Source organism: Alosa pseudoharengus, unplaced genomic scaffold, assembly GCF_046254945.1.
Source record: "Alosa pseudoharengus isolate Yale_2024_CS ecotype anadromous, Long Island Sound unplaced genomic scaffold, YU_APseudo_1.1 YU_APseudo_1.1_scf_14, whole genome shotgun sequence".
In the NCBI taxonomy this organism is placed as follows: Eukaryota; Metazoa; Chordata; class Actinopteri; order Clupeiformes; family Clupeidae; genus Alosa; species Alosa pseudoharengus.
Window position 1 is genome coordinate 26,471,419 of NW_027468609.1, and position 15,417 is coordinate 26,486,835.

The 15,417-nt window shown below is 45.3% G+C and overlaps 2 protein-coding genes across 2 annotated transcripts in view; both read left to right on the forward strand.

Moving 5' to 3' along the window:
* The window catches only part of ror2 (receptor tyrosine kinase-like orphan receptor 2), a 71,045-nt gene extending 63,487 nt beyond the window's left edge, over positions 1-7,558 (forward strand). The window contains exons 5-9 of the mRNA XM_076284383.1: positions 538-659; positions 2,190-2,507; positions 3,710-3,955; positions 4,482-4,687; positions 5,009-7,558. Coding sequence (XP_076140498.1) covers positions 538-659; positions 2,190-2,507; positions 3,710-3,955; positions 4,482-4,687; positions 5,009-6,463 — 2,347 coding nt within the window. The 3' untranslated portion in view covers positions 6,464-7,558. The remainder of the gene's footprint in view (positions 1-537; positions 660-2,189; positions 2,508-3,709; positions 3,956-4,481; positions 4,688-5,008) is intronic.
* A 3,292-nt stretch (positions 7,559-10,850) lies between these two features.
* On the forward strand, positions 10,851-15,361 carry nfil3 (nuclear factor, interleukin 3 regulated). The gene is made up of 2 exons (XM_076284384.1): positions 10,851-11,005; positions 13,511-15,361. Exon 2 carries the CDS (start codon positions 13,655-13,657, stop codon positions 15,056-15,058), a length of 1,404 nt encoding a protein of 467 aa, XP_076140499.1. The 5' UTR covers positions 10,851-11,005; positions 13,511-13,654; the 3' UTR covers positions 15,059-15,361.
* Positions 15,362-15,417: the final 56 nt, after the last annotated feature.

Below are 15,417 nucleotides of genomic sequence, written 5' to 3' on the forward strand. Positions count from 1 at the left end.
GGTTCAGGCAGGGAAAATGGTCCTGGCTGGAGAGGGTGTGTTGGAGGGGGGTTGAGATGGAGAGATGAGATAAAGCCTTATGTTAAAGTCTTTGGGGGAAACAACTGTGATTGTAGGAATGTCTTATTTCCTCCTGTCTGAGGATATAAGACATTCTCACACCCCCTTACTCACACTCACACACACACACACACACACACACACACTCAAGTCGCTGTTTTTCTGGGCATGCTTTGCACTTATTACCAAATGTGAGGTCTTTCAATGTACAGTTGGCTCAACTTTACACAACTTAATTGACTTATCAACTTATTGAATATTTTTCCTTTCAGCAGACTAAGGATGTTCCTCTCTGATTCTGTGCTTCGCTGTAATCTCTCACTGTGCTCTCTGTAATCTCTAGCCATCTGTTATCAGTGTACTGTGTGCTAGTAGAAGGAATCACCGACTTTGGTTCCAAGCTTTGTTTAAAAACAAATTTGTAAAAAAAACATATTTACCTTTGGAAGATTTATGGCTTTATTTGTGTTTTGACAGGAACCAGGAGAAGGGCTTTTGCCAGCCGTACCGTGGCATCGCCTGTGCCCGCTTCATCGGCAACCGCAGCATCTACGTGGAGTCCCTTCAGATGCAGGGTGAGAGTGAGAACCGCATCACCGGTGAGTGACAGAACCACACATGGTGCACCACATGTTTATTAAACACGGTTATTGCCGAGGAGTGATGTCGCACCATGTGATCACCAGATTGTATCCATTAATCGTCTTCTGTCTGTGAGAATAATGTGACTGTTTGTTGACTTTTTTTAGAGACAAGGTTGTCCTGGATTTTCTAAACCCATTTGTTGTTTTTCATTTCATGTTTGTGGTAGTATGGTCATTATCTGTGTATGTATGATCATTGATATACCTCCTGGATCAAATTTTCCTTTTTGTTCCACTGTTCAAAAGTTGGCCCCTCTTTTAGCTGCTATTGCACAACACGTAAAATGTTATCTATTATGTGGCCGAATCGCAGCCATTTTGTGTCCGTTTGCTTTTCGTGTGGTTCACATGTGTTGAGGAGTGTGTGCTTATGTAAGCCCATATGTGATGGTGAGAGAGTGTCGTCTTCGTCTGGAATCCGAGCTGGCGGCTGGCTGATGTTTTTATCAGACCGCCCTCCCGTGACCTCCTGTCAGCATGCTCTCATCAGACAGACTCCTGTGGCATTTACAAGCTCCTGCTCCGCACTCGGTCCTCGTCGGCTTTTTAACACAAAGCTCTGTCTCACGGACACGGACAGTCAGCGATGCTACAGAAACACTCTATCCAAGTCACTCTCCGTGCTGTCGTTGCTTTCGGAATTGTTTAAAAAAAACTGCCCAGGAGAACATGAGGGAGTTATTATTTACTTAAGCACTGTAAAGAATTAGATGCCGTTCATTTAAAAAATATGTAATGTATCTAATAGATTTGGCAGAAGATTTTTTCCACATATCAGTATCGCTCGAGGGCCAAGCGTCATTTGCATGTTTTTCCTTTGCTAGTTGTGGGCCAAGTTGGGATTGAATTACTAAATGCAACTTGAAAGCACAGGAATAGGGCAGAAACACAATGTTTAAGCAGTATAATCTCATCATAGGAGCTCAGACAAAAGTGAACCATAATGGTTGTCAGAAAACATTATTTTGGACAGACTGTCAGTCAGGAGTCTCTTTCTTTTTTCCGTTGTTGATGTCATATTTGGCCCAATCTCCCTCAGGAAATTGAGTTCACTCAATTATATTATCGTTATAGATATTTAATTACACTATAGAGGAGACTGCGTTGTCCTTTCTACCTTTGGATGGGAAAAGGCCCTAAATAGAAAAGGCTTGTGTTTGTCAAGTCTTTTCTTCGACTGGCTTGCAGTCAGCTAAATATTTGAAGTTGTTAAGGAAATGTATTCATGGGTGTACTTGTGAGTGTATTCTAATGACTATTTGACTAATGATTGTGTTATACAAAAAATTGTTAATTGTTGTTAATTGTTGAAAAGTATTAATATTTCAACCTCTCTTATTTTTTCTCTCTTATGTTCATCTTTTTCTTTTTCCTCTACTTCTTTCTGTCTGTCTCTCTGTTTTTCTCTCTCATATCCCTCCATCTCTCTCACCCCCCCCCCCCCCTCTCTCTCACACACACACACACACACGCTGTGTGCTGCAGCTGCCTTCACCATGATCGGCACATCCACGCAGCTCTCGGACCAGTGCTCCCAGTTCGCCATCCCCTCCTTCTGCCACCAGGTGTTCCCGCTGTGCGACGAGGGGGGGCGTGGAGCGCCCCGCCGCCGCCAGCTGTGCCGTGACGAGTGCGAGGCGCTGGAGAACGACCTGTGCAACTTCGAGTACACGGTGGCGCGCTCCAACCCGCACCTGCTCATGCAGCTGGAGCTGCCCAACTGCCAGCTGCTGCCACACCCCGGCTCACCCGATGCTGCCAACTGCATGCGCATCGGGGTGCCCACCGACCGCCTGGGTACATGTAGGTGGAAAACACACGCACACACACACACACAGTAGTGTAAGGTTAGTAGGGTAGCGTTGGGCAGGAAAAATCTATAGATTCAACCCAGGAGTCACCATTTTGACTAGGAGCAATCTCAGGGGTGCTGTTGTGGGGTGTGACTGATTGCCACTGTAAAATCACATTATGAACACATGGTTAGAGACCACCTGCAATGCTTTCATGGACCATGAGTGGGCTGTGCACTATCAGTTGAAAAACCCTGTTGTAGATTATTCCAAAGCTAGGTCCTGAAGCTGGATGTCACGGTAAAAGAGAGGGGTTGTGAAAAAGCCAACTGGGAATATGTAGATGGAACCCACTGGAGATAGATATGCTTGGTCTGCCATTGGCACAGAGTACATAGAGATCCAGAAACCAAGGGGGAAGGGTCGGGGAGAGGGAGTGGGAGTGGGTGAGATGAAAGATGGGAACATGGAGATAACACCAGCTCTGTCCTATGCTAAATGGATGGAGTCAGCTATGGTATGGAAGATGTAGGAGCATTCCGTAGACAAATGCATAGAGACGAAGCGGAATGTCGGGGAGGGTGGTATGTAGGCTACTAGAGATGGAGTACAGGGATGATTATCCCAAAAAAGGGTGGGGAGGGATGGATGGGTGCATTCTGTCTGGGAACATGTAGGTGGTATCCAGAGACTGTGCCAAAAAGAGGGTTGGCAGGGTGGATGGGTTGGTATGGCGCCAACTGGGAACATGTACACAGAGTGATACCAGACAAACCACAGACTTCTGTGCTGGGTGGGAGTCAAGATTACTCATATCTGTCAAGCGTGACACAGAATCATATTTTAACATGTACTACTAGGCTAAGTGTGAAGATTACATGCTTTAACAGGAGTTGTTTTTAACAAAAGAATTCAGACAATTATCTGTCTCTCTCTACTGTGGTTATGTGGAATGGCATTGCCAAAGGACAGGCTTTATAAGATAGGCTTTTTAATGTATTCTTTAATCTTTAGTGTGATAAAAATTACTTTACTGAAAATACCTTCAAAGAAACATCTGTCATGCTGTCTCTGATGATGTCTAGACACCAGTTCTATAGTAGATGTAGAGGCCATTTCACTGGTGTGTGAAGAGGGCCCCCTAGTGGCCCTACCCTGCTTCAAACCAACACACAGTCATTAATTTACTAACTCTGAAAGTTTCTCCCTCAGACCACAGCTGCTACAACGGCACCGGACCCAACTACAGGGGCACGGTCAGCTTCACCCGGTCAGGCCACCAGTGCCAGCCATGGAGCAGCCAGTACCCGCACAGCCACCACCTGACCCCTATAGAGTACCCAGAGCTCAGGGGCGGCCACAACTTCTGCAGGAACCCCGGTGGCCAGATGGAGGCGCCATGGTGCTTTACACTGGACCCCCATGTCAGAGTTGACCTGTGTGACATCCGCCCTTGCAGTGAGTAAACCTCTACCCATGACCTATTTCTACTTACTTACTGTCTATTGCTGTTATATTAACAGTACAACAGGATAATACGATCAACTGTTTTCATGAAGTCATTATTATTTTCATAAAGTCATAATGTCATTATGATTTATTGATATCTTCTAGAGATCTTAACTAACCTAATTATCTATTACGATATTAACCTTAATGACAATTAAATTAAAAATAAATTAAATTAATGTCAATTGACAATTAATTTCATTAACCTATACAAGAGGTTTTTTGAGTACATTAGCATTTCAGCTAAATAAATTGGTTAGTTAGTTAATTAGTGTAGTTTATAGAGTACAAGTAGTTTTGAAAGTCTCCCCAGTGGTGTTCAGTCTTGAGTATTGTCCTCTACCTCTTCACCAGTGGTGTTCAGTCTTGAGTATTGTGCTCTACCTCTTCACCAGTGGTGTTCAGTCTTGAGTATTGTGCTCTACCTCTTCACCAGTGGTGTTCAGTCTTGAGTATGTATCCTTTGCCTCTCCAGAGCCTCCAGAGAATGTGAAGAAGGAGATCCTCTACATCCTGATCCCCAGCATCGCCATCCCACTGGTCATCGCCTGCCTCTTCTTCCTGGTGTGTATGTGCCGCAACAAGCAGAAGGAGTCGGCCGACACACCGACCCGCCGCCAACTCACCGCCTCACCCAGCCAGGACATGGAGCTGCCACTCCTAAACCAGCACAAGCACCAGGTGGGCAGTGCCAGTCTCAACACGGCACACACCAAAATGAGTAAACTGGGCTGTTTAGGAATGATATGGGGAATGGAGGGGAAGTTCCCTGAGTGAAACACTCCATAGGGGTTTGCCATTAGTGTTACAGCCGTCAGTAGATACACCAAGCCAGCCAGATCACATTAAGTAAAAAAGACTTTCTTCTGCATGTTAAACAGTATTGAGTAATTGCTAACATTACTGTAGGTTGTTTATACTTGCATGATCTATGAAACATTTGAGGTCAATCACCTAAATCTCCAAAGTCTGAAATAGCTTTTTATCTTCCTCTCCTCCCAGGGCAAGCTCCGTGAGATCAACCTGTCAGCGGTGCGCTTCATGGAGGAGCTCGGCGAGGACCGCTTCGGCAAGGTGTACAAGGGTCACCTGTACGGCACGGCGCCCGGCGAGCAGACGCAGGTGGTGGCCATCAAGACGGTGAAGGACAAGGATGAGGGCGCGCTGCGCGAGGAGTTCCGCCACGAGGCCATGCTGCGCTCGCGCCTGCAGCACCCCAATATCGTGTGCCTGCTGGGCATTGTGACCAAGGAGCAGCCCATGAGCATGGTCTTTAGCTACTCCAGCCACGGCGACCTGCACGAGTTCCTGGTCATGCGCTCGCCGCACTCGGACGTGGGCAGCTCAGACGACGACAAGACGGTCAAGTCCACGCTGGAGCAGGCCGACTTCCTGCACATCGTCACGCAGGTGGCGGCGGGGATGGAGTACCTGTCCAGCCACCACGTGGTGCACAAAGACCTGGCCGCCCGCAACATCCTGGTCTACGACAAGCTCAACGTTAAGATCCTGGACCTTGGCCTCTTCCGAGAGGTCTACTCGGCCGACTACTACAAGCTGATGGGTGCAAACCCCTTCCCCATCCGCTGGATGTCGCCCGAGGCCATCGTCTACGGGAAGTTCTTGACCGACTCGGACATCTGGTCGTATGGCGTGGTGCTGTGGGAGATCTTCAGCTACGGCCTGCAGCCGTACTGCGGCTACTCCAACCAGGACGTGATCGAGATGGTGCGCAACCGCCAGGTGCTCTCCTGCCCGGACGACTGCCCGGCGTGGATCTACACGCTTATGTTGGAGTGCTGGAGCGAGTTCCCCGCGCGTCGGCCGCGCTTCAAGGACATCCACACGCGCCTACGCACCTGGGAGAGCCTGTCCAACTACAACAGCTCGGCGCAGACGTCCGGCGCAAGCAACACCACGCAGACAAGCTCGTTGAGCACCAGCCCTGTCAGCAATGTCAGCGCCGCCCGGTACATGAACCCCAAGAAGGCCTCGCCGTTCCCCCAGCAGTCGCAGCCCCAGTTCATGTCCATGAAGGGCCAGATGCGGCCCATGGTGCCGCCTCAGCTCTACATCCCGGTCAACGGCTACCAGCCCATGCCCGCGTACCCGTACCTGCAGAACTTCTACCCCATGCAGATCCCCATGCAGATGGCCCAGCAGCAGTTGGCCGCGCAGCAGCAGATGGTGGCCAAGGCCGGCTCGCACCACAGCGGCAGCGGCTCCACCAGCACGGGCTACGTCACCACGGCGCCGTCCAACGCCTCGGGCACCGAGCGCGTCGTCCTGCTCAGTGAGGACGGCAAGTTGGCGGCAGTGGCGGGGGCAGGGGGCGAGGAGGAGGCGCCCGACGGCGCCTCGCAGAACGGACGCCACAGCGAGGACACGTCGGTCCCGGAGACCGAGCTGCTGGGGGACAGCGAGAGCCCCCAGATAGAGAACAGTGAACAGGCGTAGAGCAGGCCCTTATCCGGAACCGAACGGAACCAAACGGAAGAGAACTCTTGTGATAAGAGTGAGACTTTTGTTTTTCTTGTTAGTGAACTGTACATGAGTAGGAAAACAAATAAGTGAAGGCAAGACATTTGAATGAAACAGTAACTGAATTGTAATTTATGAGGCTTTTTTTGTTTTGTTTTGTTTTCTTTTGTTTTCAGCAGTTACTGATAAGATGTGTGTGTGTGTGGTGCTGAGCTCTAGGTCTTTGGGAACAGAAATCCCTCTGTTTGACATTTAGGCTTTGGGAAAGGATCCCATCAGTCGTATTTCAGATGATGTGATGATGAAAAAGAAGGAGAAGAATACAGTTTGTAGCCTCTGCACTGTGGATGCCCTCTGCCATGTTTCATGGACAGTGTCACTTTGTTGCAAAGCCATTCAGAAGAATTGATGTTCTTACTGTTGCTGTGCAACAAGACATGTTTTCTTGTTTCTCTTTCGTGATTGTCTTGTTTCGTCGTTCTCCAACAACATATTTTTAGGTTATTTTGGTCACTGATACTTCTACTGAACATTGGACCATAAAAGCCTCCTTGACCAGTTATCACTACAAGCTCATTGACCTGAAATAAGTTTGTAAGCTCATCGACCTTGGTCCAGATGATCATCATAACATGATGAAGTTAATTCCCATAGCCTGTGGACATACTTACTTACCCAACATAGTGTGATGAGAAGACAGACTGGCTGTCAGCACAACATTACTCTGGACAGAAAAGAGGCACAGTGCCAGTTAAAATGAAAATCTACACATCATACAGTTGTGTACAGAAGTGCCTGGTGTCATTTTTAGATCATACTCTTTTCAACTTTGATATTATGTTGTAAAGATTTGTAATTTATGTAATTGTTTTCAAAAGATATGTTGTTGATTTTTTTTTTTAATGTCTTTGCCTTTTCTTGGGGCAAAGTTTGTTTAGCCAGTGGTGTTATTTTTATGTCCTTGCCACCAGATATTTGCTTTTTTAACCAAGCTGTTATAACAAGAGTTAATCATATATTGTGTACTTCCAGTCACTTGGAGTGTCCAATAAAAAGAAATAACAAAATGTCTAGCGGTTTCATTTATTAGCTATGTTTTTGTGAGTATGTTGCTAAAAGATTACACTGAATCAGTAGGCTATGTGATATGTCCTATGTGCTTGTTTTGGAGAAAGACCTAAATGATATTTGGTGAATATTATGTACAACATAATAATAATAATAATAATAATAATCATAATAAATAGGAATACATAATTATAGGAAAAAGTCATAGCATCCTGTTGCCTCGGCACAGGAACGAAATCATGTACTTCACATTTTTAAATCAGACAAGTTTGTGGTCAAACCCAGGAAGAGACTTGCCAATTGCCGTTATGAAAGTTTGAGGAAACCTGTCTCTGTGGACGTCGGTCTACGTGACAGTTACGAGTTTTAGACATCCAGTTATAGTGATTGGCCATACAAAAAGCTCATTTAACATATGGGGCGTGGTCGTAAGAATTTTCTAAATAAATTGGATTTAGTGTCCTAATATTTATCAAGGGGGGAGTTGTTAACGATAGCGCATTTTCCAGTTGCGACTCGCAAAGCACTAGATGATAAGGCAGATATCTCTGCTCACCCAACCTTCCTTGCAAAGAAACATCATAGGGTCCCAAACTTCTTTCCGACGCAGTTTTTCTAATGGCTCATTGCTTTCATCTGCAGGAACCAAACTGCAGGTGCACTCCTGGCAACGCTTATAATTTTTACGCTAAATCCATCCTACGTATCAAGTCAGGTTCTGCAGTCAAAGCGAATGTTGGGACACGACGCAAAAGAGAATTCATTCCAGATGAACAAAAGGATGGCAATTATTGGTTGAAACGGAACCGGAATAACGAGGCAGCTAAGAGGTCGAGGCAGCGTAAACGAATGGAGGAGTACCTGCTGGAGACCCGGGCCGTCCAGCTCCTCCATGAAAATGAAAAACTAAAAGCTGTACTGTCCTCAGTCCAGACCAGTAACCCCGACAGACAAGCTCATCAGGATCCAATGAAACACTGCCCTTATGACGCCCTTGGGCACACACCTTTTCTCACACCCTCGCAATCGACGCCGGAACGTGGAATGGATTTTGTGTCGTATGAGAGACAAGGTAGACCTAAATTCTCTTGTCTCCCACCGCTGACCAACATAGGCCTAACCCCCATGAACGCTGGATCAGACGTTCTCCCTGTATACTACTTTCCATCAAGTAATTTGCCTAGTATTAACTGTACTCGAACATGCCCGTTTAATCAGATTGGTGCCTATTCACATAATGAAGTTGTCAACCTGGATGTGAGGGAGCATTGTATGGAGAAAATGCACTCTGCTCCATCTGATTTTGGAGTAAATGGAACAATACCGCCACCGATTAATCAACTCTGGGAATACCCAAACCCTACATGTGGAACAGCACAAACTGGAAAAGTCCAAGCAAAGGCTTTAGGTAGTCACGCAGCATTGTTGGCTAACCCAAAATATGTGCGTCCGAGTGATTCCAGAAGTTATGGGATTGCTGAAGTGGCAAAAGCTGTAGAATGCATTAAACCAATAGACAACGGTGCTGCGATGCCTCTTCTGCCTCACAAATTACGATTCAAAGCCGGCAGAACACACCAGGACAGTCCGATTATGAACACATACAGATGCGCCCCTGAAGAAGATAAACTGGAAGATGCGAGTGGGCCTATACTTGATGGAACTGAGACACGACTTCCAATAAACAATATTCAATACTTGTGGTGCGCTGACAGACAGTCAACATAATGTTTACATTGTTTTAGATTTGTGTTTGGACCATAGTCGCTAAAGAAGTACATGTTTTAAAATTACTTTGCTATTGTCTACTGTTATATTCTGTAATCGGAGGACACTAGTCCATACTGCCAAAGCCAACTGAATTTGGTAAGCGAAACTCCATGTTGTCTTTACGCATGGATTTTTGAGTAAAGCACGTGTATTCTGCATATAATAAAACACACTCTTAACATGGGCAAATCCCATATGTCTTTCCTCTACGATAAGTTCACTATTTTAAATTTGATATGTAATATGTAGGCTATTTGATTCACTGACTAGTGGTGAGAATAGAAGATGAATATGTGCTCTTATGTTTGCGAAAAGGTTATTCATTCATTTATTTAGAAGGCTCATTACAATCACATGGGCACTATTACAGTAATATAACAGTTTGGGATTTTATTCGGTTCAATTTAGTTCACCAAACAGTCGTTTAGTTAGCCTAATTGTTTTTTTTCCTCAGAGGCATGCGGGCATGAGGAGATTGACTGCACATTGCGCCCCAGAAGATGGCGCACTTGAACTTGATATCGAACCTTCGTGTAAATATCGAGGTGGAATTATTTGTGGGGTCCTGTAACCTTTAACACAATGTGTTGCTAATAATAATGATCATGCATAGAAATGTAAAGTGCCTGAGAATTGTGTCGATTGATTGGAGTAGGCCAGTGAGTGTATGGACAGTAGAAATCAGACAAAAAAGATGTTCCAGTCGCTCAGCGATACACAATTAAAATATATTGTAATCCGTTCATTTATTTGTACTTTTTAGTTTTCATTGACTGATTTTAATGTCTCTAACTTAATAGGCTACACCTTACCTGATAATTTAACTTGTACAACTCCAATCCTAAATCAATCGAAAGGTGTCAGTGTTGCTTGGTGTGTTGATTCCGTACCCAACTGTTTCGCATTATCAGATGGTGGTATAGACTAGTTAATATTTATTCCATGAGGTCGGCATGCAGTTGACAGGCCACAGTGACCCCTGTATGAAAAGAAAAGGCCAGTTAAAAAGTACTCAAATTGCAGGTTTTATGATGCTTGGTGAGGGGCTTATTTTCTTCACACACTTATTGCACTGGGTATAACAAATATACTGATCGCAGCTTCGATGGGTTTATGGGATAAATCTGAAATGTACACTTTACCGAGTTCTTAATACATTATTGTTTCATAGTCTTCCTCTCGTGACAACGTGAGAATGGTGTAGTGTACAGGATAGGCTAGTGTTTACGCGTAAGTCTGATCTTTCCCGTGTCCCGTTTTCATAATAAGTCACGGCATAGGTATGTGCCATTGTATGAAAAAAGTTATGTCTACTTATGCAATCGATGTACTCTGTTGGATAAGAGTTTAGCTGTATCCCGGGGCAGCCTACAGAGTGTTGCTCGGCACAGACTCATTCATTTGCATTGATATGTCTACTTCAAAAACGAATCATTGGCTCAAATCAGAAAATGCTGGACGCCGATTGGCTAAGTGCGATGTCAGTAACCACGCACTGCCAATACACATCTTAGTGACCTACTAACACAGATCCATGAGGCAGTCACTCCGGGAGGAAAAAGCTAGGGAGAAACAAGGAAACACCACCTTAGACATACAAATGGTTTACAAAATGATTTCTACTTGTCCTACACACCACGAAACCCGTTTTGCGAAGTGTTGGACTACCATTTTGTAAAGGTAATTTTAAATTAATCTTAGAAGTCTTCCTTGCTTATAATTCATTCTAACGCTACCGGTAACGTCAGCGGACTCTAAGCTAAATTTAGGACGGTTACTTGCCCTCTGTTTACTTATACCGGAGGCTTGCATTTAGGTTTAGCCTATTATTATTTATAAATATGAAAGATTGTAAATGTTGAAATATTACGTGTTCTTGCTAAAATACTCTTGTGTTGGGCAGACAAACAGGTTTATTTTATAGTTATTTGCCTTTGTAGTTGCGCAGTTTGGAGGACACCCTCCATTTATTCTATGAAAGCTTGGGATATTGCAACAGTTAGATTGTTTTTATTGGTGATCACTCAGGATAGTTGTGTTTGGATATTTATAAACACGCATTCTTCACCATATCAAATTGGCTACGGCATAGTGACCCAGAATTCAATGTGGGTGGGTGGGTATACCGAGGTTGTTAACACTCAGTCGGCTGGACACAATCAATATAGGGCTTGTCATTACGCGTGCAAATAAGTTGAATAATGTTGGATAATTTACAAGAGCCTGCACATCCATTTGGCAGAAATCCTGCGTTTTGCATGAACGCTTTAAACGAGTATAAACTCTAAGCCAATCCACATCCAAAAAAATCTCGCACTTTACACTGTAAACCAGTAGTAATTTCACTGTGCTTCTTTGTTTTTGATCGGTTTATGAAAAACAGCAGTCTTGCGTTACAAAACTTTGCAAATTAGCCTTACATAATGTTAGTGACTACAGAATATGCCAGCAATCGGGCGAGGAGAGCTGATCACGCTTATTTTATAATCCTGACACAATGAAGGAATCTGGGGCATTGGGACATGACGGTGAACGAGCTATCCGCTCGTCCCAGCTTCACCTCCCTAATCGAACGTTGCCTATCGGTACACACATTGCCGAACTTTTCAGGGTGCGCTTTTACTGCCCACGAATAAACGATACGAAGCATTTTTATGAACAGTAAAATGATAATCAATAAAGTCAACATTTAAAGGAGCCTGTTGATTAAGGCCAATACATTATGCAGTTGTCAGTAATAGGCAAGAATGTTAAGCCACTCCGCATTTATCATGGCCTGTCATTGGTGTCTTTTAAGTTAGGCAAAGTGCGCCTTGGCTTGATTTGAACGTGGATACAGTGTTTATATATTTTCCGCAACAGTCTGTTGACTGCACTTCACAAGACCGCAGTCAATTTGAATAACGTCTCTTAGGGTAACCCAAGCAGGTTTAAAAATCACTCGAAAATACCAGGCATCGGTCGTTTAATTAGGTTAATGTTTTAAGGAGTTTGGCGAAGGATTATGATTTTCCCCGTTTGTTTTTATTTTGTTGTATCTGCTCAGCCACGTGTGATGATCATGGCTGGTCACATTCCTTTGTTCCTCGCTCCTGGGAGACGAGCCTTATGAAACCTCGCTATCAGTTCTGGAAAGCAGGAAACATGGTTATGTCGCATATCTTCTTCATTTAATTTCTTGCCGAAATGCTTACATGCGGAAAACCATTTTGCTTGTGTTTTATACATGTCTGTAGTGAATATATCGTACTCGTTTACTTTGGGTTCAGCCTCCTGACTTTTCATTCAGCCGGCAGAACGCCGCATTGAAGGTCAGAGGCAATCAATCTTTGGGCTGGTGGCTATTCTTAGCGACAGGAGGTAGTGTTTTCGAACTGCCGACGACACATAACACATTTGCACGTTAAAGGGACAGCACAGTTATCTCATGGATTGCAATGTATTAAAACGTTTAAAAACGCACAATGATTTAGCCTTCATGTGTGTCGCAGCCTTTCCAACCTCTAGTGATGACATCATATGTAACGCTTCGTGCCGTGCGCTTAGGCATTGCATAATCTGTAGCACCTCGTGCACGTACGGGGACCTAGGCGTGTCTGGCTGAATTTTGGAGCTGTTTCACAACTTACATCAACATAAAATATGTAATACATTTGTAAATGGTGCACAATATTCCTACATGTGTATTTTCGTGATGGTAAATGTGTTTTTTAAAACAACTTTGTTGTTACTGCTTCTACAAAACAATAACATTATTGATTAAACTACAAAAAGTGTGCTTGTATCACCTTACCTTGAACTGTATTTTGGTCATGTTATCATAGTTTGGTTCTCATAGTGTAGCTTTCATTAACTTCATTAACAATGAGTCCCAAACTACCAGCTGATTTTTGTTAAAGTTTTGTCATAAGGCCTATTCCCAAATTCTGATTTAGCTGACTTTTCCAGGAAGTTACTTTAAACAGAAAGGGGAATATAAGGCTAAACTAGTAGACAATTAAGTGTAATTCGCAGTTAATGTGAATTAAACTGTTGAAGAGTTTTTGTCAATCTCAGTTAATTTCCCCCTGTTCATTCAGTTCCTGGATCATACTGTGAAATATTTTGCTTGTTGATTAATAACTGCATAATATCTGATATGTTACCAATACTGATACATATGTTTTCTTCTGCCCCTCAACACAGGTCTTTCACAAGGCACACCAAAAATTATCTCGCCTGCATATACACGTGCAGCTTCACCCTCTGGGACAAACTTAAAGACCTCTGAACACAATGAGTCAGCACTGAATACTTTATGCAACTAAAATCACAGCACTTGTATGTAATATGCAGACCATCAAGAAGGAGCCCACCAATGGGCACTTCAACGGAGAGGATGCCCTGGTCCTTGCTGTTGCCTTACAGGGTGCGGACACAGACCTGCTTGGTCAGAAGCTGTCCGGCATCCCTTTCAGAGCCAAATCCACCCCCTGCCGGCGAAAGCGTGAGTTCATCCCCGACGAGAAGAAGGATAGCCTGTACTGGGAGCGCAGGCGCAAGAACAATGAGGCGGCCAAACGCTCCCGAGAGAAGCGGCGTCTCAACGACATGGTGCTGGAGAACAAGCTCATGGCCCTGGGCGAGGAGAACGCCACACTGAAGGCTGAGCTGCTCTCGCTCAAGCTGAAGTACGGCCTTGTCAGCTCGGCTGTCTACGCCCAGGAGGTGCAGAACATCTCCACCACCACCGCGGCACTTTACCATGACTATCTCTTGCCCAGCCCCACCAAAAGCCCTTACAACCGGGAGCTGGACCCAGCCAGGCTGGGCAGCAGCTGCATATCTGTCATCAAGCACTCGCCGCACAGCAGCCTGTCCGAGGGGTCGGACTCCAGTGCGGCCGCCCAGGCCAGCCCCCTGGCGGGCATTTGCCGGACCTCGGAGGGCATAAAGCAGGAGCCCTTTGAAAACGGCAGCTATCCCCGTGATCAGGCAAGTCCCTACGAACTGTACAGGAACTACCTGGGCAACCCATTCCCTGGGCCGTACTCCCAGCCCTCGCCGCTCCTGCAGATCACCAGGTCGTCTAGCAACTCACCCAGGACCTCGGACGGCGACGATGTCGCCATGAGCAAGACGTCCGACGGCGAGGACGAGCAGCAGGTGCCCAAGGGCCCCATGCACACCGGGTGCGACCCAAAGAGCGTAATCGTCTCCACCCTCAAAGTGCCAGACTCTGGCTCCTCGGCCCTGCCCCATAAGCTGCGCATCAAGGCCCGGGCGATCCAGATAAAGGTGGAGGCCATTGATCCCGACTACGACTCCTCAGGGAAGTCCTCATCTCCCGTCGAGATGTCCAGGACGGGGGGCTACCCAGTGGGCCAGAATGACATACCTGAATACATCCAGTCCTCTTTCAGCCCACTGTCCCTCCAAGTGACGAACGTTCAGAACTGGAACCAAAGACCAGAGCTCTGGCACAAAGAACGTATGGAGACGCCCAAGGCAGGTGGAGTCATCTGCCCGAGCTCTCCAGACCTGGTGACTGACAAACTTCTGGTCAATCTCAATGAGAACTCCTACGCCGGCACAGACTCTGAGAACTTATACTTGAAACAGGGCATTGCCAGCCTGTCCGCAGAAGTAGCCTCGCTCAAAAGACTGATAACCCATCGACAAGGGTCTGTGATCGAGTCGACCAAAAGCACTACTGACCGTGACGCGGTATCGAAAGTCTGTTTCTCAATCTGAGTGTTCACCTTCTGTTTTGCACAACGCCTGTTTTCCACTGTGTTTCGCTACTGCACTGTGCAACTCATATGGTGAATAAAAATAAAAGAGAAAACAAAAAAGAATTCTGATAATTGAAATTAATGGTGTGTTGTGCACTTACTGTTGTAGTTTGGTGTGCCCTCTTGGAAACTCCATCTGTAGCCCAGAAGCCAATGTCAGGCTAATGTACATGCAAATTAAATGTTGACTTTTCAAGTTTTTGTTGTACACAATACACTTTTTTGTTGCTGTTGTTTACAATAAATGTATGTAAGCACTGAATGATGTGAGTCCTGCATTCATGGTTTACTTGCATAAACACACTTAAAGGAACAAGG